This window comes from Temnothorax americanus, unplaced genomic scaffold (assembly GCF_048541705.1).
Source record: "Temnothorax americanus isolate GAGA-0224 unplaced genomic scaffold, ASM4854170v1 Scaffold30, whole genome shotgun sequence".
Classification (NCBI taxonomy): domain Eukaryota; kingdom Metazoa; phylum Arthropoda; class Insecta; order Hymenoptera; family Formicidae; genus Temnothorax; species Temnothorax americanus.
Genome location: NW_027509443.1, coordinates 1331516 through 1356079, shown reverse-complemented (window position 1 = coordinate 1356079; position 24564 = coordinate 1331516). Strand labels below are relative to the sequence as shown.

Sequence of the window (24564 nt, the reverse complement as noted above, 5' to 3'; positions counted from 1 at the left end):
GTACAAACATAGGAAGCGTTTACTTCTTATGTCAATCATGTCACCCACATTAAACGACGCAGCGATGTGTTAATACAATTTATAGGAAAAATAAATAAACGTGCGCACTAACAAGATTCAGATAATGCACAGATGTATATTTTCATTGTTAAGGAAACAAACTTTTTAAATCACATTATTATAACTTGTAATTAATAATATACAATACATGTGTAAACATAATTGATAACATGTACAGTAACTTTTTATAATAAGAGAAACAAATGTAATAAGTTATCAAACAATTATTGGAATTATTTAAATAGAAAAGTATATATTTTGCTACTTTCCGTAATGTGTGTTGTCCTAAATATTATATTCGCATATAAAATTTTCTATTTAGATATTATGTATATGTCTTCCGTTGTAAACATGCGTTAAGATAGCATTATTGTATTTTTGAGTTTCGCAGACATCGCTTGAAATCATTACACGATACGAGGTACGTCAAATATGTTGTAAAATTTTACGAAAGCGCATCCACAAAGACATCCCATAATCAAAATGTTTATAAAACACGTTATAAGATTACAGTGTCGTACGCGTTATAATACAAGTACAACATGTAAATAGCACTTTAAAGTATGTGTAAAATGCAACTTAATTGTATGTAAAGATTTCAAAAACAGTTAAGATCGTTTGCGTTTTTCCTGAACGAATATAGAGCAAGAATTATTACAACAAATATGTCGGTCCAAATTTAATAATGACAAACAAGCAAGCGTCTTCCCCACCTCCTTATCCCACGCAACAGTATATTATATTTTAAAGATAGCAACTATCTTACTTAAGCATAATATAAATGTTATCAGAAGACATCGCGTAAAACAAGGACAAAATGTAATACTATCTTTTATATCCACAATGCACAAGTTCTTTAGTACATTATATTTAATATCGTGTTTTACATATAAAGCTTCTTGAGTTATTCGGTAATATGTTTATGAAATCGTGGCAAAAATCCTTCCTGATGGTCCGCTTATCTAAAATTAAAAACAAAATATAATTAGTCATCTAATTACAGATTTAGTAAGAGAAAGAGGGAAAAAGCTGTTTTTTTTTTTTTTTTTTTTTTTTTTTTAATTAATTTCACCATGTTTTATTGTATAAGGGATAAGATATATATTTATCATCCAAAAATAATAACAAAATAAAGGTTTTAAGAGATATTCAAAAATTATAAATTGCTTTAAAAATGAAACACAAATAATATGTTTTAAAAATAGCTATCTCTTTATAATATAGACATTTATTTTTTTCTTTATAGTTTAATATCTAATTAGACAATTATCAATGTAAATTAAAATTCCTTTACGTAGAACACTTACCCACGAAAATTGTCCTATGTACCGCTATTTGGTGGCGTTTTCATTTTGTCAATTCTCGTTCCCGCCGAAGACGTTCGTCCGACAGAACGGTCGACCGCCGTTTCTTCCTCTGCGTGTCGCCCGTTGCTACCGCTGCTTCTCTCGGATGCTCCAACATCATGTTGCTCTAACAAAGGCATCTCAAGAGAATCCGAGGAAATGCGTCTCGCACCATATTGCTCGGCGGTTTCCGGCGTTTCCTTTGTGTCTTTTATATTGTTCAACGAATCCGAGCTCAAGGACGGAAGGTCCAGAGTCGTCTTCATCTCCAAGGAATCGGAGCTTCTACACAGTGGGTGATATTTCTTCTCAGTATCTTCCAATTCTAGAGAGTCCGTACTGGTCTCCATAATATTGCTTTCTTTCTGTGCCGCTGCTCGTGCTTCATCAAGTTCTTCCGTTTCCTCCGGAAGGATTTCCGAAATTGGTTGAGCGCTAACTCTCTCAGCATCGGTGCCCTCGATCTGCGAGATATCCTCTGTAGTGTCGTCTTGCCGCTCGAGTTTTTCCACGTTGGACTGCGCGATGCGTATTATCTCGTCAATCTCTTTTATCCTCTTTTCGTAATCGTCCGATCCGGAAGTGCTAAGATTGACCGAGCCAGCCGCACTGGTCTCTGCTCTCGAACGCGGCAGATTCTCGAATTTATATTTATTCTCCGGACTCTCATGTTCCAATAGTTCTTCTTCCTCGCGGGCCCGCACCTCCATCAGATGAGCCTCTCTGCAGGCCTTCTCCAGACCCTCGAAATCCTTTAGCGAGGACAACGAGACATCGTCACCGTGACCCGAACGACTGGTCACGTATCTCCTCGGAAGACTGCCGTTGCTGCTGGAATCTTGAGAGCCGGATTGTAACTTTCGCGCGTTCTCGGCCGCCACGGTGCTCTCCAAGTGCTCGAATTCCTGCAGCGAGGACAAGGACACGGTGTCGTGATCCGTAGGCTTGGTGAAATATTTCTTTCCTAGGACGTCGTAGTCCGGCGTGCTACCGAAGCTACCGCGCATACTTCCCACACTGCCTATGGACTCCTTGTGGCTGCCTAAACTGCCAAATCTACTGCTGCCGGCTTCGAAATCGGTGACCTCCTCTTCCTTGATGTCCTCTAACGGTCCGCGGTCATACTCGATATCGTAGACTCTTGCATCCGCGTGGAACTGCATCTCTATCCACTTCTTGTTCTCATACTGCTCCTCGTCCGAATAGGATTGAGATTGATCGTCATTCGACGCCTGGGGCGGGCTCTCCTCGGTTTCGAAGTCGAATAGATCGTTGTTCCTCGACGCCTGACTCGTTGATACCTGCGTGTCCTCTTTAGTCTTCGCAATTAAGTTTTCTAGATCGCGGTCGTACTGTTTGCTAGTGGTCTGAGGTACCGAGCTGATGCGAATGCTCTTACCCTCGGCATCGAACTCCTCCGCTTCGCGCCCGACTTCCTCGATCACCACAAAGTCGTCCATGATATCGGGCTTGTCCACGAGCTCGAATGAATCGCTGTCGGGTGAATGACGCTCGGACTTGTCCTTGTCCGTAACATTCTCTACGACCGTGTCGAAGGACATGCCTGATGCCGAGGATAAAGACATGCTGGCCTGTTGCAGCATAGAGTGGACGGATGTCATCGGTTCGAGACCCTCGTCTCCAACCATCTCGTGATCCGGTCTCTGTTCTAGACTCGCCACCCTTTCCACATCCGTCGTATCCGCGTCTTTTTCCTCTTCGAGCTTCGTATCTCTTTGCAGTTCTAAACCTTCCACCTTTTCCTCTTCGAGCTCCTCGTTATCGCTGGGCCTGGCAACTCGCGTAGATATCACTTGTGTGCATACGCTCTGAATCCCGTCCTCGGATACCCGCGACGTCATTATGTCCACGGATTGAAGAACCCCGGGCGCATCCATGGAGGCAGAAGTGGCTGAGTCCGCGACTCTGGCCTGATCCTCTTCCAACACTTCGCCCATGGACTCTGCCTCCATATTGACGCTGTCGTCTGTGATCTGTTGGAAAATCATCTCGGATGAACGCTTCATACGACACGGTATATGACTGTCGATTTTGTCCATGGCATCGTCCATTGGTATTTCTTCACTACCGGAAGAGTCTGACCCCTCGGCCATCTCCTGATCCGCGTCCAACGCGCTTTCCAGGTTCTCATCTATCTCGTCCGCATCTACGTCGGCTTCCTCCGAAGGTACTAGGGTCTCTGACAGTTCACTGGTACTGTCAATGCTGCCGAGATGGCCCGAACTAAGAGAATTCAAGGACTTCATGGATTCGTGAGAACTCAATGTACTCGCTGCAGTCTGATACTCTTGCGATGTTGGTAGTGTCTTCGACGTTGCCTCATGTTCGACAGACATCATCGCCGTCTCGTACTCCGAAGCGGTTCCGGATTGTACGCCACCCGCGGCGGACTGCATCGCCTCGACGTCAGACGAACTGGGTCTGCTTCCGCTACCAACTTCATAGTCACAGGACTGATAGTTGCTGCTCTCGCCAGAACTCGAGACATCGCTCTCCGAGGTCTTAACTCTCTTCGATATTCTGGCCGGTTTCTGACGTTTTCTGGGTGCCGGTTGGGGCGGTGCCAAAGAGTAGCTGTCGTCCCTTCCATCCATGTCCGAACCGACGTCTGACGATCTACTGACGGGAAGCGGACTGGGACGACCCTCCTCTTCTTCCTCCAGTTGTTCTTCAACGGTTATTACGGTTTCTTCTTCTTCGTGCTTCTCGATATCGATTTCAGGTGCTTTAACTGTACTGGCTGGAATGTCTTTAGTGATAGCAGTTGCTTGGACAGATAGTTTGTCATCGACGGTGTCTTTCGTGTCTTCCTGCTTTGCTTCGTCAAATTTTTGAGCTTCCACAATCGACGGTTCGCTGTATGCAGTAATTTCAGTTTCGGTTTCCGGTTCAACCTCCGCAGGAACATGTTCAATAAACGGTGGTCTGTATAAAAACGGCAAATCGTTTGGAATGGATTCCGGTTGGAGTTTGAACTGAAACTCTGAAGGTGAATCTTTGATCTGAAACACGGTCTGATTATTCTCACTCAACTCTTCTATCAAGTCCTGTTTAGCGGCTTCCAAAGACTCTTTCACCTCGGCGATTTCTTTTTTCACCACTTGATCGAGCACCGTTATCGCGTATCGCGCGCTCAAATCGACGCTCTGGAGATCATCTTTTTTTATTTTCAAGGCACAAGTATCGGAAGGAGCAGTCGTCGATTTGCTAGGCTTGTCGTGCTTGTCGGTGGTTTTTTCCATATGTCGTTTATATTCCTCACTGGGAGGTTTGATCTTCGCCAAATAAGTCTCCGTCCATTCTTTTAGCACGTCATCAACTCTCGCGCACTTTGGTAGTTCTGATTCTTCTTTCGTGGCTTCTGACTCTTTTATTGTCTTATCGGTAGTTTCAAGTTTTTCCTGTTTTCGTGTTTCTTCAGCTACAAAATGCTGCATAACATCCACTTTTTCTTTCTTCATTGTAGATACTTTATCCGCAGAAATGTCTCTTTGGAAAGTTTCTTTGCTTGTTTCCGGAGCTTTAGTTTCCACAGTTAAATCTTTCACTTCCTCCTCTTTCATAGGTATCATTTCCGTAACGGCTTCGGTAATACTCGTTTCCCAGTCAAAATCTTCACGAGGTATCGATTGTCGTATCCTAGCCGCGTATTCGTCCGTCGGCGTCTTGGCGTCGTATTCCCGTTGCAGAGTGTCGATCAACTCTTGGCAAGAAATATCTAATTTATTTTCTATCAGTTCGCTTTCGAAGTCCGGCTCGGTCACCGGGGTCACGGTAAATTTTGTTACCTTCGTCGTAGTAGTCGTTACAGCCACGTTAACATCACTGGCAACCGATTCTTTGATCGATTCAATCACACTGATTTCCTCCGAAGACTTAGTCACGGACTCTTGTTCCAAGTCCAAGGATTCATCTTGCGAGGAAGTGCGGTCACGTTGTAAGGACGATTCGTACTCCTCCAGCTCCTGATTGAACACCTGAGAGGGCTGTAGCGTTTCTGATATTTCAATCTTCTCATCGCCGATCATCCAGTCCACCGGCTTGATCTCCAAATCGCGTACATTTTTCACCCTCGGTGAGACCAACGGCGGGCTCTCGATTTCGAAACTGTCCGCCCTTCGTCTATCCCCTGCGTCGTATTTTCTCAATGAAACACGCTCGTGAGCCGGAGGATACACAGCGTCCTCGGACACTGTGCTAGAACTGACAGTCACGTCTTTCTCCTGAGCGATTTTGTCCAAAGAATCTACAGCCACACTCTCGTGTAAGGAAGCTACGTCCCTGCTAGTCTGTTCGGATACTTTGTGCTCGTCTAACTCCAAGGACGGCACGTCGAACGAGTCCTGTCGACTGTCTATACCTGGTTCCAAGATCTCTAGCACTCTAGCACCCGAAATCTCCGACACTACCTTGTCTTTCGAGAGAGTATCGCTTATATCCCTCTGAAGTGGCTCAATATGACCGCTCGATCTGTCCGAACGAAGTTTCTCGGATTGTGGACTGATCGTAGGCTTAGATATATCTTCTAGTTCACCAGTATCAACGTCAATAGTTTCTTCAAGATCAATCTGCTCGGATATACTGCTCGGGCTTATAGTGATGTCTCTGTCTTGGAGTTTCGCTTGCGAAGATGACTGTAAACTTTCCTCTCGATCATGCGCTGATGATTCCTCATCTTTTGTTATGTCCTCGCTTATACTGTCTCTATATTCTTTCTCGAATATTTCTTCTTGTATGGACATTTTCGAGCGCGCAATTGGATGATCCATCAATTGTTCGTCCTTCTGCATAATGCTTTCAAATTTTTTCGTTAGGTCGTTTGCCAGTTTCTCATGATCAGTATCGCTGCTCTCAGACATCAACTGATCTAAATATTCTTTACTCAACGTCTGCGATTTTAATCCCGACATCGACGATCTTCTCTCAATTTCACTCTCAATCGACTGTATCAGACCCTCCGCTATATTCCGCGCTTCGATTTCTTTGGCGATTAATTGTTCTTTCTTCTCCAAAGATATCGGAGCTTCTCTGCTCGGAAGTTGTTCGTCTTTTTTAATTTTTTCAGTCGAATCCCTTGTCTTGTCTCTTTGACTAGGTACAAATTGCTCATCCTTAAAACTCTCCAAGCTCTCTCTGTAAGATTGTTCTTTTGCGACCATTTCAACCTTTTCCAAGTCTATTCCTTCGACCTTGGCTGTTTTAGGCAATTCCTTAACATCCTCTACTTTCTTTACGTCGTCCCTCTTGATCCTAATCGCCACATCCACGTCGCTTTGCCTGTCCCTACTAGTTCCAGATTTTTTCGTCGCGGTTCCCTCGCTGTCCTCTAGCAGTTTAAATAATTCTTCTTTTTCACTCTTCGCTCTGGACTCAGAAGCGCTCGCGTCTATCACTTCCTTACCTTCCATCACGTTCAATGACATCTTCTGTACAGCGGTCTTATCCACCTCTTCGCTCTTGCGCTTTTTCTCCTCTTTCGTCTCAGCCGATGATTCCTTAGTCAGCTTAGACTCCGAGGATGTTTTCCGTTCCACTTTCTCCTTCTCCTCGTGAGTTATAAATTTATCCGCGCCGCTGGAGATTTCCGACGAGAACACCTCCTTCTTCTCCACCTTACTTGTAGCCTTTGTGTCGACCTTCGAAGTAACCGTATCGAAATCCTTGTCTCTCATCGCACTTATGTCCTCGAACATCTTAAACGCGTCCTGCGCGTCGGTGAAGGTTTTGGAAAAAATCTGCGTCTTACTCTTCGTGGTCGAGCGTTCCTCGTGCCGCGAAGTAACCTCCTCGCTGGATTTCCTCTCGGTGATAGTGATGGTCTCGCCATCTTTTTGTCCCGGCAAATCTTTCTTTGCTCCTTCTTTATCCTTTGCCCCTTCCATGATACGTTTGGGTATACGGGATTCAAATTCCTTCTTCTTGCTGGTTGGCGAGGCAATGTCCTTTTCTTTCTCCGCGATTAGAGAACTTTTTACCGGTCTCTCCTCAGATTTCTCCTCAGGTTTCTCTACTTTGCCTTTTCCTTCTTTCTGACTTTTATCCTTCTCAGCCATTGCAGTGGAAATCGGAATGCGAGATTCTTTCTTCATCTCTTTGACATCTGTGTCAACAGTGGATTTTCTCTCCTTGTCGAGACTAATACCAGTCATCATCTTCTTTGCCGCCTCTTCTTCGATGATTCGCCTTTCCTCTTCGAGGAATTGCTCGATCTCCTTTTTATCATCCAAAGGAAACAATTCGGTCCTAATGTCCGTTCGTGATCTCTCAACGTCGCCCATAGTTTGCGCTTTGTACATGATATCTGGTAAACTCTCTTTAAATATCTTTGTCTCTACGCTAACTTCTGGAACTGATTTACCACTCGCATCTTTGATTTGCATCGATTTGTGGATCTGCTCCTGCATTTGAGTTCCGTCTTTTTGTATCTTATAGGTGATTGTTGTTTCCTTCGTTGTCGTTTGCTTTTCGGCCAACTTCTCCTTGCTCAATGACGTCTCCGGTCGTTCCTCTTCTTGCATGCGTGTCGATGTATCGGGCTTCATGTGCGTTTCCTCAGCGAGTTCTCTTTCCTTATTCAATAATTCCTTGCAAATCTCCATCATCGGCTGAGTTGTTATCTTTTGAATTTCTTCACGCACCTCTTTGTCGTCGTCCTTTTTCCTTTTATCCTTCCACGGCTCCTTCGTCCACTTATCGCTCTCCGTAGCAGCCTTCAAAATCTTCTCTATCTCTCTCGCTTCCGCCACATGTTTTTCCTGAATATCAATCTTCTCCTTTGTCATTTCCACCGTACTCTTTTCCGCGCGACTTTTCTGCTCGTCGATCGACTTGCCTTTGAGAGACTTGTCTTTTTCAGACTTGGAAGAGTCTTGTTGCACTTTCGGTGTTCCCTTCGCCATCTCCTTCTGTATTTGCTCCTCAAAGTAATGCGCTTTCTCCGCCACCGAACACTCCGAGATATCTGGCACATTGATGTCCTCGATGGTCTCTGATCTTATGACGTCCGACATACCCTCCGTTGTCCCGTCACCCTCCTCGGACACGACATTCGGCAGGCACTCGCTATCGCTCTCGTTAATGGTCAACTGAGAGGTCCTCGAGATCTCGGATTCGGAACGCTGGTAGTTTTCGCGTTTCCTCGAGATATCCTCCCAGAATTTACGCTTCTCCGAGTACGTCTGCTTTTCGAGATCGGGCGACAGATCCGATTCCGACTGACCGGCGCCTACTTTATTGGGATAACTAGCATCTACGGATTCTAGGGGACAAGCCGCTTTTTGTGCAAAGGATTCGTGGATAGCGGCATCTAGAACAACCAAGAATTATGTTCACATTACTTTTTATTAAGCATGTCGTTATAATGACTGCGATACATCGTGTCTATTTCTCTTTACAATTGTTCTTTTTTTTTATTCACATCAGCGAGATCTGGCGATCGAGAACTTCCGTAGCGCAAATCCTTCATCTTTCTTTCTCATTTTCTTTTCTTTTCTACAGTCGTGGCAGGTACAAGATGCACTAAAGCCAAAATGTGTCGAAGCCGCAAAATGCAAAACAGCAGTCCATTAACTCGCATCTCGAGATAAAGCGCTTCTAATCTTACTAATGCTACTAAGATTGTTTTTTTTTTTATAGATAATATAATTCTTATCAGATTGATATAATTCTTTTGGTCTCTTATAACTAAAAGAAAAACAAATAATAATAATAATTTATGTAATATAAAGAAATGGACTTATTCTGTTTTATATATATATATATTCGACAGCTTTAATTCATTATAAAGTACAACTTAGCAAGTTTTGAATGTATGTAATATTGCTATGACTATTATTTTTGTTGTATCTTTAAACTTATTATATGCATGACATAATTGGAATTATAATTGTAATTGTAGTTGTATCCATCAAAAATATAATTTGCAAGTACGAAATGAATTTTTCTATTCTTGCACGTACAACGACTTGATCTTGAAAACAATATTATTGTCAAGAAAAGAAAACTCTCATCGAGTATTAATTGTCTACATACGTATTTACATATTATATCATATAATTATAATTATATATGTATATATATAATATATGTATGTGTATTTGTTTATATCGGAAAATTTCTCTAGACTGCGGAGACATACTCTTTTGTATTAATATCCCATACGGTTGTCTATGATAATGTTGAGGACGGCAGTTCGGTCTGCAAGTATAACAAGTACACAAATATTGCGTTATTATCGATTTCATAACGACAACATAAGAATTAATTTGTCGATAATCGTTTCGACGCGCATTGTATTGTTATTGGATTTATAAATAAACAAATAATGTTCACGATGTTTATCGACGTGCAACGAATATATCATGGTTGTTATAAGCGGACTTCTTTGATCAACTATAACGCTAGTTCAAATAATACTAAACAACTTTTATTACTTTCCAGAGATTAATTATATTGATTTTACTTTGCCTGAATAATCACGTTGTATTAAGAATTTATTAATTGTTTTAGGCACGGTGCAAAAAGAAAAACGTAAGAATTTATAACAAACTACATATAGTGCTTATAAGTTGTCCAGCAAATAATGTCCGAACATACATATGTATCTCATGAAAAATATGTTTATTCTAAAAATGCTAAATAAATTTATACATAGAATTTTGTGGAATACTTTTTCTTTACTTTTTTTTATGATTTTTTAAAATAAACATTTGTTGCAAAAAATTTTGGACAACTTTATTTTTTGGACAACTTTTGCGGGAAAAGACAAAAAGTTGCTAGTTGTTTGATATGAAGAACCGTAGGGTTTAATATGCAATTTGTTAATAAAACAAATTGCAAATCGCTTTGCGTCGCTTAACTTAATTATATCTTCCTGATGATTTTTTTTTAAAAAAATTTGGTGCCTGATATTATTAAAGGCTGACAGAGAGATTTAAAAAAGTTCTACTTATCTTTCAAATAAGAACTTCTAATTGAATCAAGATTTCTTATATTTATATAAGATGTTATGCAACTTGTGTGTGTGTGCATAACTTTAGCGACTTTATCCGATCACGATCGATCGAAAACTCCTTACTCCTGTTATTCATAATAATATCATCCTGTTATTCTGTTAATGATACGTTAATTCTTGCTAAGCATAATCAGAGAGATGGAAATTCTTCCTGGCCTTTATTCCAAGGACTGTATCATTTTGCATGCCCCAAATAGTTTTTAAATCCATCTTTTCTTTTAATTTTACTTCATTTAATCGACATCCTCGATATCGGTATGGCAATCGCTGATAGCATCGTCGGCGTGGTCCGGAACGTGCAGGGTGTTTTCCATTTTGTTGCTCATGACAATCTGTGATGCGGCCAGGATGTCGAGCTCTTCGTACACGTGATTGTAAGCCGCTGCCTCATCCAATTTAGTCTCATCGTCGGACCCTTCCATGTCCTCGCTATCGGTGTTCGGCATATCTGGCACGTTCTCCGCCACGGTATCCGCCTTGTCGATGGAAACCTCTTCTCGCGACAATCGATTTCGCACTTCCACGGAGAACGGTCCGTCACCTTCCTTGGTCGTGATCATCTCGCCACCGAACTCGGTCAGGATATCAGATCTCGGCGTGACATAGATCGTCGGTTGAATGTCGTCGTCGCCCTCCATATCCTCCATATCCGTTTCCCCTTGATAGCCGTTATCAATCACATTTAAGTTGCTACTGGTGACTTTCTCATCCGTTTCGTCGTAGATCTCATCGACGTCGGTGAGATTCTCCGCGTAGCTACCGCGACGTGATCGGGATTTGGCCTCGCCGTCAGCTATAAGGTAATCCAGATTGTCGTTGATCTTCGCCTTGGACTCCGCGGTGACCTCCGCGTCGGTCACGGAAATTAACGGATTCTCTTGCGAGGCTTGCGCATCAGGGTTAAGCTTGCCGATCTTGTTGGTGATCATTGTCAACTCGCCCTCGGAATCCGTATCGGAGAAGTGAAACGAGGCGTTGCTCATCATAGCGTTCAAACGTCTTCTAGCGGATCTGGACTTGCGCTTGACCTTCGTTCCGGAGGAACAGTCCTTGTCACTCGCTTGACTATCCTGCCTCGTCATTACGCGGTCCTGCTCATTGATTTTCGTCGCCATGCCTGGTTCGGTTTCTTATGCGTTTAAAGTGCCAATCGCAAGTGCAAACTACTAATGAACTTAAAAATGCCTGTAACTGAAAATAATGAGAAAGAAAAAATTAACACTAAAAAAAAGTACGAAATAAAATTCCAAATAAATTATTCAAAACAAATAGAAAAACATAATCACACAAGTTTCAATGCAAAAATAAAGTAAGTTTATAATTTGTAAAATTTATTTTACATACGATCTCGTATTTAAAAAACAGATTTTATGAGTTAGAAAATATATATCTTATTCTTGCATCAAACCCTTTACTTAAATGAGATAAACGAAAAGAAAAAGGTTATTGAAAAATAAACAACCCGTGAGAGAGAGAGAGAGACAAAACTGAAAAGACTCACGTTTTGATAATTGCGTGTTAATGCTTGAAAGAAAGATAGATATAAAATTTGCACCGTTCCCCTTCGTTGGTACGGACAGAACTAAAGAAGTCCGCCACACACCGGCACTTTCAAGCATTTGTTGATGCTCTTACGTTTAATTAAGTTAAAGAAGCCTCACTCAACTCTTAAACCGTAAGCCGATTATCTTTCTCCCCTTAAATTAAAATAGAATGACAATGGAATCTTATGATTTTCAAGTCGAAACGATATTCGACAAGGATTTTCTTTTGACCTTGTCAAAACATTTTTTTTTTTTTCATGTTGCATACGAACTTTGCTTACGAACGACCTACGTCGCCAGACCTTTCTCAAGTTATCGCCGTATCGGTGGATACGATATAAAAATATGTTCACGTATACTTAATGCTTCATTACGCAAGTTCTCTTTTTGCACCTTGCATTTCTAGTGTTATAGACGAAGCTGATTTTGAAATTAGAACTTCTTCAATTCAAATAGTTCAATATGCGATTTTCTTGCAATATTTATTAATATCTGATACTCGCATATACGTTGTACGAATCACACACACAAATATGCTTTTTCTATTTTCTACAATTTTGAAATCCTACCTGTTTGTTCCTTTTGTAACGTGTCGGTTATGAATTTTTTTTCTGTTGGCGAGGAGGTCTTTTTAGGCTTATCAGTTTTCTCCATTTGTTCCATTTTGTACTTTGATTTGTAGTAATCTAATTTTTGATTTATGATATTAGAATCTTCGTAACCTGTAGCAACAAAAACATTACTGGCAATAATAATATATGCACAAAACATTGCTTATAATCTTAGATTTAATATTTCGATTTTAGATTTTTAATAAATTTTAATTTTATTCCAAAAAATACTTTAATCTTTTATATTAAAAATGTATATAAAAAAGATGTAGAAAATAATATTAAAATATTTTACTTTTTGTGTTATATTGTCACTTAAGTGATTATACATTTAACAAGATGAACTTTCTATTTGCATTAATTTATTAGAAGCTTTTTGAGCTCAAAATAAAATAACGCTCTCTTTTTATTAAAACAATTATATTACAAATTATAATTGTTATTTATAATTTAGTTTATATGTTTGGAGAAAATAATAGAGAAATTTTTCAGCTTTCTATATATACATGTATATATACATTATATATTTTTTTGTATTATAATTTTCAATGGACGTACCTTTTAATCTCTTTTGTATGTCATGTTTAACAATTGTTTCGGGAAGGACAATATTTAACACACAAACAGGCTGCTGAGGTGGTTCTCCTTTAGCAACTTTTGGTTCCCGCATAAACAACATCCTCGCTACTGGATCCAGTAACGGATCTTTTACTTTAACATGGAATGACAATCGATTCTGCCGGAAAGCCCTGAACGTGAACTTCAACTGCATACCGGACTTCGTTACTGGCACTAAATTCCCACTAAATTCAATATAAAGATCTTTCCCATCGAGTGCCTATTAAACGAATATGTTTATCAGATAATTAAAAACATCCATACTAAAACATATTATATTGACAATTTTTGTAAACGGAGCGGGAGTCCGTCTGTACTCCGTAAAAAGGATAGATTAAACATATTATCCATATTGACAATTCTTAAATAGTAATCTTCTCAGAAAAATATCAAAAAATGAGAAAAAATATATTATTACATAAAACAAATAAATATTATATCGACAACAGAACAAACATTAATATTATCTATTTTATGTTAAAAACAAAAATGAAAAAAAAGATTTATCTAAATCTAGTAAAAATTGTATAAAATCTTTTTGTTTAAAAAAATTTACAATTAAGATAGTTTAACACTTATTACACTATATTTTATATCATGAAAATACCTCAACATCGCGACTTTTAACAATTTCTGTAAATTCCTCTTGTCTTTCCAAAGTATGCATGCCTTCTTTGCCATCGGTCATGCACAATATTCGCAATGTAGCTTCCAAAACGTCCATTCTCTTCGAGTATATTATGAAACTACGTAGAGATAAGCGTTTGTTTATGTTAACGTGAGAGTTAGAGGATTGTTGTTATTATAATAATATATGTATATAAATGACGAAGAAGTCGCTCACTTCGTTATGTATGGCACATGTAAGGATGCCTCATACAACTCCGTTGCCATTTTCGGTACCGCGCCAATATTTCTACAGTCCATCAACCAGAATCTTGCTGAAACGGTAGTGGTGAACGACACTCTATCGTTCATGAAGGTTAACGGCGTTGATCCGGTAACATCTTCCCATTGTGACTCGTTGGTTCCACCTAAAGTTAATTAATTTTTATCATCCTAATAATGTTGTTTTTTTTGTTTATTGTAGAAACAAAAAATAAATTCTTATTTTAAAATATAAAATATAACGCAGTTTATTTTTGTCGCTAAAAATAAAAAAAAACGAAATGGTTATATAATTATCTGTAAAGATTAAATAGCGCAGTAATTTTTATATTCATTTAATTGTAGCGCGCTAACAATTCTACTCTATTGTAGCATCTAATATTAATATAAAACTTTTTTCTATTATATAAATACAAAATAAGTTTTAAATATTTTTTATAAATACGCATCAAAAAAAATATTATTTAAATAATTTTTAAATTAATTATATATACATGTATATGTGTGTGTGCATGTAAGCATGCATATTTTTGTTAATAAAAATAATTGCTTGTAATAATCTATTTTATTCTCAAGTATTATCAAATTATTTTCTCGCAATAATCAGTTACTGATAAACAAAGATAAATTTTATTCATTTTGCTTGCTTGTTTAAAATTCTAAAATATCCACAGATACCCGCAATGCTACACAAGAGGCGTAACGTAGGTGTCTCTCCACCATACTGATTGATCATCCCCTTGTTCGCGGCTTGCGGCACGGGAATCGTAAGGGTTATCGGTTTATGGAACTTCCGTCGCCTGGGTTCGATCGTGATCACCGGTGAAACGGCAACGCAATTGCCCAGCAGTTTGGCCGTAAGTTCAGCCGGAATAACATGCGCCTAAATATGAAGGAAAGCTTTACACATTTTTTGCCATTCTCTTACTTGTGATCATGCGGCTGTCAAATTTATAGATTTATAATTACCTGCAAGCCGACTTTGATTTTCTTCGTTAACGCTCCCGGTGGAAAAACTGCCTGCACATGGTTCGCCACGCTGGATAACAAAATGCAACCCTCGGCACCGATAACGTGAACTTCTTGCTTGATTCTTGTCACAATAGCAAAATACTGTGGAAAGTCTGTGGTGATTATGCGAGTGATTCTGCCCGAGTGTGCAACGCTCATCTGAGGATCTGAAAAAATAATGATTTTGTTTCATTGTAATGATACTATTATATTAGAACTAGCTATGGAGAAAGTAACGAGAAATAAAAATTTCAAAGACAAAGTGATAAATATTTGAGATGCAAAGAAATAAAATTTGACGTTGCAGGTACATATCAATTTCTGACAGTATATACCGTAAGGCGTATTAAGGAGAGTATCATCATTATCCACAGAGTTATCGTGTTCCTTCCACGTTTCTCCATTTTCACTTCGCAGAATAATAATTTCCCGTTCTTTCCCGTGAACAGACGCAAAGTGCGGTATGTCAATTAAGACGGGTCTGAAATCGATTTATTTCTTAACATATCTAATGTAATGAAATTATATTAGATATTACTGATATTAGAGTATTACCCTAAAAATCTTGCGCTCACAGGACCCATCTCGATAATTCGAGTGGCAAGAGCTTCCCCTTCCATCAAAGGAGGCGGATTTGCAACTTTATTTGCTTTTACTAGTCTACACGTTACGCGAATCGGCATCGTTGCTCTTCGAGGCGGTACAATAATACGCACACCGCTGTGCCTGCATCCCCTCATGGCACCACCACGTGCATCCACCAGAAAGCTTATTAAAAATCTGTAAATCCAGATCTTTGTAATTCTGCATATTTACTCATGTATCTTTTTTTTTCAATTATCCTCTGTTTTATACTTACGATCTGAAGTGCAGCTTCCTACAAAGAAAAACATTCTTAGATCGAGTCTGAATAGAAATCTATAAATCTTTAAATTTTTAAAAAAGTTTTTTTTAATTATTTTAATTTTAAACAAATAAATGACAATTATTCTTTGCAATTACATAACATAAAATTATATAAATGCGCACACTATCTTATAGAACAAGAATTAATCGACACTCACCCCAGATTCAGTCCATCGTTATCAAAATTTTCTGCTAAACAGTAATTATTGCTTTGTGTAAATTCCTGCTTTTCTTCTTTTGTAACTAAAATGATAATAATTACAAGTCTCAGGCATGCACTATAAAACTCTTCGAAACCAAGTTATTTCGTTCTACAAACTGCTTTATAATATATTTTTATTTTTATTTAAATATAAAATTAAAATATACAAGCAGGAAATATCAAAAGGATGATTTAAAGGCTAAATTGTTGGACTCTGAGCGTTTATATATTTTTTTTACCTTGTCTGTGCACCGGGTCATCTCTAGTAACATCAATAGGCAACGAATCATCCCTTAAATTTTTCATCAAGTCTGCCGTGAGATATCGATAAGGTTGTTCGCTAATTAACGCATCGGAACCTGAAAAAAGAAATTTTTCTTTGCAAAATGCTCCATTATTTTATATTATTATTATTATTTGTATCTGTGTGCGCACGTACCTCCTTCGTCTTCCGAATCAGACATAAAACTAGTCTCTTGCAAGCTTTCTGGGGCTATTACTTTGTACTTTTCTTCCCAGTTTTTGTTATCCGGAGTCATGCTGTCGTAAGGCAATCCTTTCAGCACTTCCATCACAGAGATATATCCTAATTTTTGTGCTATGTTCAGTGCTGTTAAACCATCCTGCAACAACAAGTTTTATAAATTTATCAAAATTTAGTATTACAGAATTCATATTTTTTTGTAATATTTTAGAATCTTTAATTTGTAATTTCTTTTTTTTTTTAATTTTTATATTTATATTATCTATACATATATTACATATACGTATCTGGTAATTGAAGAAGAGCTTAGCTGACTAATTATTTTACGAATATAAAAATTTATAAAATTGTATATTAAAGCAATACTTGTGGATTAATTATTATTAATAAATTAATAAATATGCATCAAAACAATAATAAACGTTTTTATAATCGCATACATAGCAATAATATATTTCTTACGTTAGTACGCGCTTTATGTGAAGCATTTCCTTCCAACAAAGCGCTGACGATATGAGCATGACCCTGTTGGGCAGCCTGATGAAGCGGGATGTAATTCTGATTAGTTCTAACGTCAATCGTGGCGTTATGTTTCAACAAAAAGCGTATCATCGAGAGATTTCCGAAGTGCGCGGCCACGTGTATCGGTCTGTAGCCAGTCTCCGTTTGACTCTCAACGTCGGCCCCGTTCTTCACCAAGATAGAGGCCACTCTAATGAAATCTTCTTGGGCGCATAAATGCAACGCCGTGAGTCCGTTCTGATAGATAGATAAAATGATAATATAATACATCCGTTCATGATTTCGTAGAATTATAAAATGTATATATTAAAAATGACGATTTATTCTCGAATTTATTAAAAAGTTAATATTAAATATTATTTAAAATATTAATTTCTACAACTGTAAAAAATAAAAAATGTACAAATATTAAAAATAATTTTAAAAACATTCCGAAAAAAAAGTTCAAGAAAACAAATTTATATGTGTATTTTATAAAAAATTGTAATTTTGTGGAGTAAGAGAGAAATAGACTAAAATAATAAGTAAATAAATTAAATAAAGAATGATATATGACGAGCTCTGGTTGGGAGCTTGTAGATCTAAAATCGAAATCTATAAGTACATGAAAAATATTTGAAGGAAAAACTGATTTACCTTGGCTTTGTGATTAGGATTGGCACCGTGCTCAATTAGCAAATTTGTCATATCATAATGTCCTTTCTGCGCACTCAGATGTAACGGGGTGAAACCCGCTTTGGATTCCGCGTTTGCGTTCGCCCCGCTCTCCAAGAGAGTAGAAGCAATGTCCATCTAAACGTGTGAAAGAGATGGTTTTTTTCACAAAATATAGTTAACAGGCAGCAATAATGAACATTAGAGCAGAGTAATTCATGCGTTAGAGAAAACATTTCAAGAGTTATTTTAAAATTTGTCACAGTTTCGAGATAAGATTACCTGGTTTTTGCGAGCAGCGATATGTAGCGGAGTGTGTCCATTTTGCGACGCAAGATGAGGCGACGCTCCTTTTTCTAATAAGAGAGTCGCAACGTTTGGATGATCATAGTGACATGCCAAATGCAAGGGTGTGATATCATTCTGAAATGTCATGCATATGTTCTGCATAATTCAATGGAACCTGTTTAAAAGTTAAAAGATAAATTTGTGCAATATAATATCGCGTTGTATAAAGAAAAATATATAAAAAATTCCAGATTTTTAGACAACGATTTTGACATTTAAAGACAACGATCGGTCTTCGACTTTTTTTAGAGATCTGTCACCTTAAGGTTTTTACTTAAAAATTTTATAGGTAGTTCTAAAAAAAGAATAACATTGTGCAATTACTAATATATATAATAAGAAATAATATTAAGGAAATAAAATTACTATATAAAAATAAAGAATATCGTGTTCTCTCTCTCTCTCTTTTTCTTTTGCCTAGATGTCTAAATGTATTTTTTTACACAATTCGATATTGTAATTTGCGTAGAAATATACACGAACCTTTCCTTGGACATCGAGTTTGCTTTCTTTTTGCAAGAGTATATTTGCAACATTCATATTTCCGTATTTAGCCGCGATATGTAAAGGTGTAAAGCCGTTTTTCGTTGCAGCTTTAAGAGAAGCATTGTTCTCCACAAGAATGGCCGCCACCTGCTTGTCAGAAAATTTTTTGTGTTACAAAAAAAAGTTCTTCGGGATCTGTCTTAGCCTTTACTTATACACTTTTGCAGTACAAGACAAAGCAGACGTTTCTTTTAATTATTTCAGATAATTACTTTTACTTATTTCACTTTTAAATATAAACCTTCTTTCCTTCTTTCAATTTCTTATAATATTTATATTGCTCAATAGAGTAAAACTTTCTTTATATTGCTATATAAAGTGACTTGAAATAATATTACGTATTAAGTTGAATAAAAATTTTGGATTACCTTCCACAAGAAAGATTAGAAATGAGGAACTTATTGAAAATCAATATATTCGTGTGTTCGAGCGACATGACACAGTTACTAAAATAACGATAATTTTCACAAATTAAAACAATCGGAATTAGATGAATGTTTGTTTAATGACTTTAATCACGTTTGTGCGAGCTCTACGGAAAGCGTTAGTAAATTATTTATAAGGCGCGCAGAAATATAAGAGGAACTCAGATACGTTTGGTTTGACACAACGCTTGACAATCGATATCGAACCTCGGAGGAATGAAGCGATTGCCAAATGTCACGGGGTAAAATTACGTTCAATCTGGCTACCTTCGTGTAATGAGATTATTAAAAAAGAAAAAAAATACATGATGACAGAGAGGCGGAGGGAAAAGAAGCGGCGATAAGATAAGCAGAACGGATTTCCATAACGTAGTTTGAGAAATATGAAAATTATTCGAGTGGTAAAAAGCAAAAATATGAAGAAATAAGGTAAACATAAAGAATAAACAACGTAACGAAAAAGTTTATTACATTAACGAATACAATGATGGATAAACGTAACATAAAATGTATAATCAACGTAAACAAAATTACATTTAACAGAAGGTGTAAAACAGAATATGTGCGAGATGTGAGACCAACGATGATGCGAACGATGTGCACAGGTAATAACGATAACGAAAAACGTGTCCGCAGCAGCATCTCTCTCCATCCTAAATGAGGTACTCGCGTTGCCGAGTCCAAAACAAATACGTTCTGTTTTGCGTGGCGATGTAATCCGCTATTTGCACGCACTCTTTGTACATTACCTCCTCTTGACCCTCCTTCGCCGCGATATGAAGCGCCGTGTACATATCTTTCGTAGCGGTGTCCATAGCCGCGCCGTGCTGCAGCAGCAGCATAACAATGTCGATATTTCCTAATCGAGACGCTATATGAAGCGGTGTTTGCTGTTCCTACAAAATAGCGACAAAACGGTATTAGAAAATGCGATAAAAATTTCGTTTCTTGGAGAGACAATAAGGTGAAAGCGTGAAAGTGATGTTGCGATGAGACTATATCGTGATTAGAAAAGTCTATTTACAAATCGGATCGTGTGTTCGTTATTCTTGTGCCTTAAAAGATTTAAGTGATTGAAGAAGAAAGCGTGAAGAACAACACTAGATTCATCTTACTTGCAATTGGAAAACCGTACACTTTAAATTTTATAAAATCGCCAGTGAGCGAAGTTAAATTTTTGAACTTCGGTATATGAGACTGGTTAATGGCTCATGCTTTTGTATAAAGGGGTGCGTATATGAGTGATCATTTGTATGTATATGACTTTCTAGATTATAATTTTTTGCTTTTAGGAGAGGTACTCGATGTCGCGTCAAGCTAAACAAGCAGTATTCATTGCGACTGTAGGTCGAGAAAGCGGTAAAAAGGGGGGAATCGTTTCGGAATCGGTTTCGGAATGCAACACGCTCTTACTTACCCTTGCACGAGCATCGACTTTGGCACCATTTCTTAGCAAAATTCGAATAATGTCTGTTTGATTAGCTCTAGCTGCCAGATGCAGGGGTGTTTCACCCCTAACAGTTGGCACGTCAGGATTGGCTTCATGCTGCAGTAGGAATATCACGATATTCATACACCCCATAAAACTGGCCACATGTAATGGAGTCAGTCCGGACTGCAAAACACATGTATTGTCTGTTAATATTTCGACTTCTCGATATGACTCCAGAATTAATATTCCATCGATTTTTTTTTTTTTTTTTTTTTTTTTTTTTTTTTTTTTGTTCCGGCAATCGGTGTCTCGAAACTTGACGAGGAATATAAATACATAAAAATGATCGTGATGGAAAAAAGATCACGCCGATTAATTTTGTCAGTTTTATTATTAAACGCACGACCCTTTAACCAGTCTTTGAGATTTATCGATCGGTTTTATTTTTCCGGGGCACAGAAGGACGGATGAAGATTATTCTTAACAACGTTATTCTTAATCAATGTGCGGACACATATCAATGTGATTTTTTAATTGTACTCCAAATATATACTTATGTTCGCGCGTTAAAACGATCATTTCTGGTGCAAATGCGATCGATATCACAATTTGGCTTCGTAATATTCCGTCGAGCTCGTTGCTAATGACATTATGTGAAAACATATTTGTGATATACGAGTTGCGAGAAGACATTTATGAAAACATGATTGCGAGATGACAGTGCGAACGAAGAAACGTTGCGTTACCTCCGTGGTCGACTCGATGGACGCGCCGTGCTTCAGCAGGAGTTCCACCACTTTGATGCGGTTCTTCTTGCAAGCGATATGGAGCGGCGTGAAGCCATTCAGAGCTCGAGCGTTCGGATCGGCTTTACGATCGAGGAGCAACTTGGCGACCCTAACGTGACCGCAGTGTGCGGCAACGTGGAGCGAAGTCAGATAGTCGATGGTCACTTCGTCCACTGGCGCCCGATGGTACAGCAGCACTCTTGCAGCATCCACATGATCTCCTTGAGAGGCCATGTGTAACGGTGCCAGCCCATTCTGCAAAGAAGATAATTCTTAATTTATGACAAAAGAATAGATCGTGAAATATACATGTGTGTCTGCTACCTGTAAATCACAAGGAGAATCAGAACATCTTGGTAATTAAAATTTTTTAACAACTGCAATTCTGGATATAACAGCTTAATCTTAATCTGATAATGGATAATTTTAATCTTAAAATTTAATTTTTCAGTTTTGATATTTATTTTCTTTCATAATTAGCGTTATACACATGTATGGTAAAAATAGTATTATAGAAGTAACTAGAAAGAGATGCGAGAAAAATTATTTGAAATTTGCAAACTGATCGATAGGAGAGAAAACTTAGCGGAGCAGACTTAGCGGAGCGTTTATTTGTTAGAATATACCTTAGTACGCGCGCTGATCGGCGCCGAATGTTCAAGAAGCGTGCTGACAACCTGTTCATGTCCCGATCGTGCTGCGCAATGTAGCGGAGTTAAACCGTCTCTGGTTTTGGCATCGATTTGCGCCGAGTTCTCCAACAATATCTTAACCATATTATTCTTGCCCCACTTTGCCGCCACGTGTAGCGGGCTTATGTTATGCTGAGAAAAATACATTATGTTTAAAACTATTAGACTATAATATTAAATTTAATTGTTTAGAAAATAATCAAAACTATATATATGTATATATATATATATATTTAGAATTAGAATATAAAATATAGATAGAATATTTAAAACATAGATATTTAGAAAATAAATCAAAACTGTACTTCTGAGAGAGAAATAAAATATAATTTATTATTATGTGTCATGTTTAAAACGTATAAGCTTACGTTATTTTAGATCACCATTCTGCATTCTTATAGAATACGTTATATCTTCAATTTAAACAATTTAGATCTTAAATTATTCTTAAATTGTCTTGTTTTTTTTTTAATTTAAATTAATTTGTCATAAAAATCGCCGAATGTATTTTACCTTAGCTAAGTAATTTACATCGGCTCCTCGTTTTATTAATAACCGTGCTATCTCCTCGTTTCCATAATGAGCGGCGATGTGAAGAGGGGTGAAACCACTCTTCGATGTCACGTCAGGCTTATGGTCGTTCTATAACATTCAATCGTTATATCGACTTAGTATTTTAATTCGCTCAATTGTGTTTCGTATTTTTAATACAATTAATTTTTGCTTGATATATACAAATCTGCTTCAAGATCTTACTTGTAAGAGCAAGTCAGCGGCTTTGCAATCATCCTTCTTGGCGGCGATATGGAGTGCCGGTAGTCTGACCTTGCCCTTCGAATCGTTCTCTAGGAGTACGCTAACCACCTTATCGTGGCCTTGCTGCATTGCCACAGCGAGCGGTGTAAATCCATCCTAAAAAACGTCCACATAAATTTATATTTTATCAATAAAGGTTTAAAAGTCTATAGAACAAAATTATTAAATTGTTTGATTAAAAATATATAAAAATGTAACTGTTTATAATTCTTATTATACATATATGTATACATATATATATATATATATATATATATATAACTTGCAGTTTATTAAAAATTTAAAACGGTCCAGATTCTCTTTGCTGCTATTAGAAAATAATGTCTATAGGAATAAAAATTGAGCTTATTGGAGTTACAATTGGTTACAATCGTATAAATTTGCAATGAAGTGATCTATTTTCGAAAAAATATAGATCAAGCTTACCTCAGTCGCGAGACTTTGATTCGCTCCATTGTTGAGCAAGAGTTTGACGACCTGATCGTGATTCTCCTGCGCAGCCATGTATAAAGGAGTGAATCCGTTTTGCGACTGGATATTAACCTCGGCACCATATTGAATAAGTATATTGACTATTTCGCACTGACCAGCTGGAAATAAAGTATGCAAAATTATGTATAACTACAATTATAATAGCGCATTCTCTGTGCAATGGGAATTATCGTTCTTTTTTTTTTTTACCTAACGAAGCTATGTGTAACGCTGTATTTCCTTTCTTTGTCGCCGCATCAACCTTTGCGCCCCTCTTTAATAACTCGGTTACTATTTCGACGTGACCATCCTTCGAGGCTAAATGCAAGGCATTTAAACCATTCTGCAATGAGATACAAAAATTAAACCTTATTATTATTATATTCAAAAATATTTTTAAATTAAATTAAATTATTTTTTATTTTATTTAATTAAAAGTTAAATGTAACAAAAAATTATAATGAAATAAATAATTAAATTCAAATTAAATAAACTTTTATTTTATACAGACGAATTTTCGTGTTTCATTTTTTTATCACTGGCGAAGAATTATTTTATTGATTTATACAGTTACTTATATAAAAACTGTTAATTATTATAAAATTTAATTATAAACTGATATTAAGGTTTAATTATGCAAAAATTGACGATAAAGTACTTTAATAAATAACTTGACATTTTAAGTTTAACGCTTACCGAGTTGGCGGTATTAATATCTAAATCAGTATCGAGAAATTCGACCACTTTCTCGAGGTTGCCGGACCGAGCAGCGCGAAGAAATGCTGTCGTGTCATCAGCCTAAAATCAAATATTTTATTTTGTAATAAACGGCTGTTAGAGACGAAACATTTAGAGGTACGTAGAAAGGACAACATGAAAAATAAAGGGACAGCGATAAAGTTTATTAAAAGAAAGACAAAGATGCATAATATGGTTATTTATATAGATATATGATGTACAAGTAACCCAGTTTGTGACGGTGCAACCCTGTCCTTTTTCTTTTACCCTCGCGCACTTTAACACTTCGTGCTCATCGTTATTATCCTTCTCATTAATCATCAACGTTATTTACATTCCAAAGCAGTACAGGAACAAGCGTATGCCAAATATTTACAAAAGCTCATTCTTTTTCTGCAAATAGGTTTAAAATTTTTCGAGACCTACAT

At 37.4% G+C, this 24564-nt stretch overlaps 2 protein-coding genes across 7 annotated transcripts in view; both read right to left on the bottom strand.

The window, feature by feature from the left end:
- Positions 1-116: 116 nt before the first annotated feature.
- Positions 117-24564, bottom strand: part of LOC143900749 (uncharacterized) — a 30157-nt gene continuing 5709 nt past the window's right edge. For 3 of the 6 annotated variants that reach the window (XM_077412422.1, XM_077412423.1, XM_077412424.1), the window contains exons 2-28: positions 24095-24196; positions 23609-23741; positions 23354-23517; positions 22868-23023; positions 22625-22753; positions 22046-22243; positions 21378-21674; positions 20617-20814; positions 19949-20095; positions 18712-18861; positions 18163-18303; positions 17863-18018; positions 17167-17463; positions 16660-16843; positions 16460-16579; positions 16177-16261; positions 15972-15989; positions 15668-15892; positions 15448-15593; positions 15071-15279; positions 14780-14984; positions 14058-14247; positions 13821-13959; positions 13154-13433; positions 12554-12706; positions 1368-8733; positions 117-1022 (exon numbers count right to left, since the gene is read on the bottom strand). In XM_077412422.1, coding sequence (XP_077268548.1) covers positions 1382-8733; positions 12554-12706; positions 13154-13433; positions 13821-13959; positions 14058-14247; positions 14780-14984; positions 15071-15279; positions 15448-15593; positions 15668-15892; positions 15972-15989; positions 16177-16261; positions 16460-16579; positions 16660-16843; positions 17167-17463; positions 17863-18018; positions 18163-18303; positions 18712-18861; positions 19949-20095; positions 20617-20814; positions 21378-21674; positions 22046-22243; positions 22625-22753; positions 22868-23023; positions 23354-23517; positions 23609-23741; positions 24095-24196 — 11574 coding nt within the window. In that variant the 3' untranslated portion in view covers positions 117-1022; positions 1368-1381. The remainder of the gene's footprint in view (positions 1023-1367; positions 8734-12553; positions 12707-13153; positions 13434-13820; positions 13960-14057; positions 14248-14779; positions 14985-15070; positions 15280-15447; positions 15594-15667; positions 15893-15971; positions 15990-16176; positions 16262-16459; positions 16580-16659; positions 16844-17166; positions 17464-17862; positions 18019-18162; positions 18304-18711; positions 18862-19948; positions 20096-20616; positions 20815-21377; positions 21675-22045; positions 22244-22624; positions 22754-22867; positions 23024-23353; positions 23518-23608; positions 23742-24094; positions 24197-24564) is intronic. The other 3 variants (XM_077412425.1, XM_077412426.1, XM_077412427.1) reach the window with 3 other exon arrangements.
- Positions 8750-12108, bottom strand: LOC143900762 (uncharacterized). The gene is made up of 2 exons (XM_077412457.1): positions 11942-12108; positions 8750-11631 (listed from the first exon to the last, which is right to left on the bottom strand). The coding sequence occupies exon 2, from the start codon at positions 11553-11555 to the stop codon at positions 10674-10676; it is 882 nt and encodes a 293-aa protein (XP_077268583.1). The 5' UTR covers positions 11556-11631; positions 11942-12108; the 3' UTR covers positions 8750-10673.

What these genes read in the sequence shown, in the direction of transcription:
- LOC143900762 (XM_077412457.1), bottom strand. Translation starts at nt 11,555, where the DNA reads ATGGCGACGAAAATCAATGAGCAGGACCGCGTAATGACGAGGCAGGAT.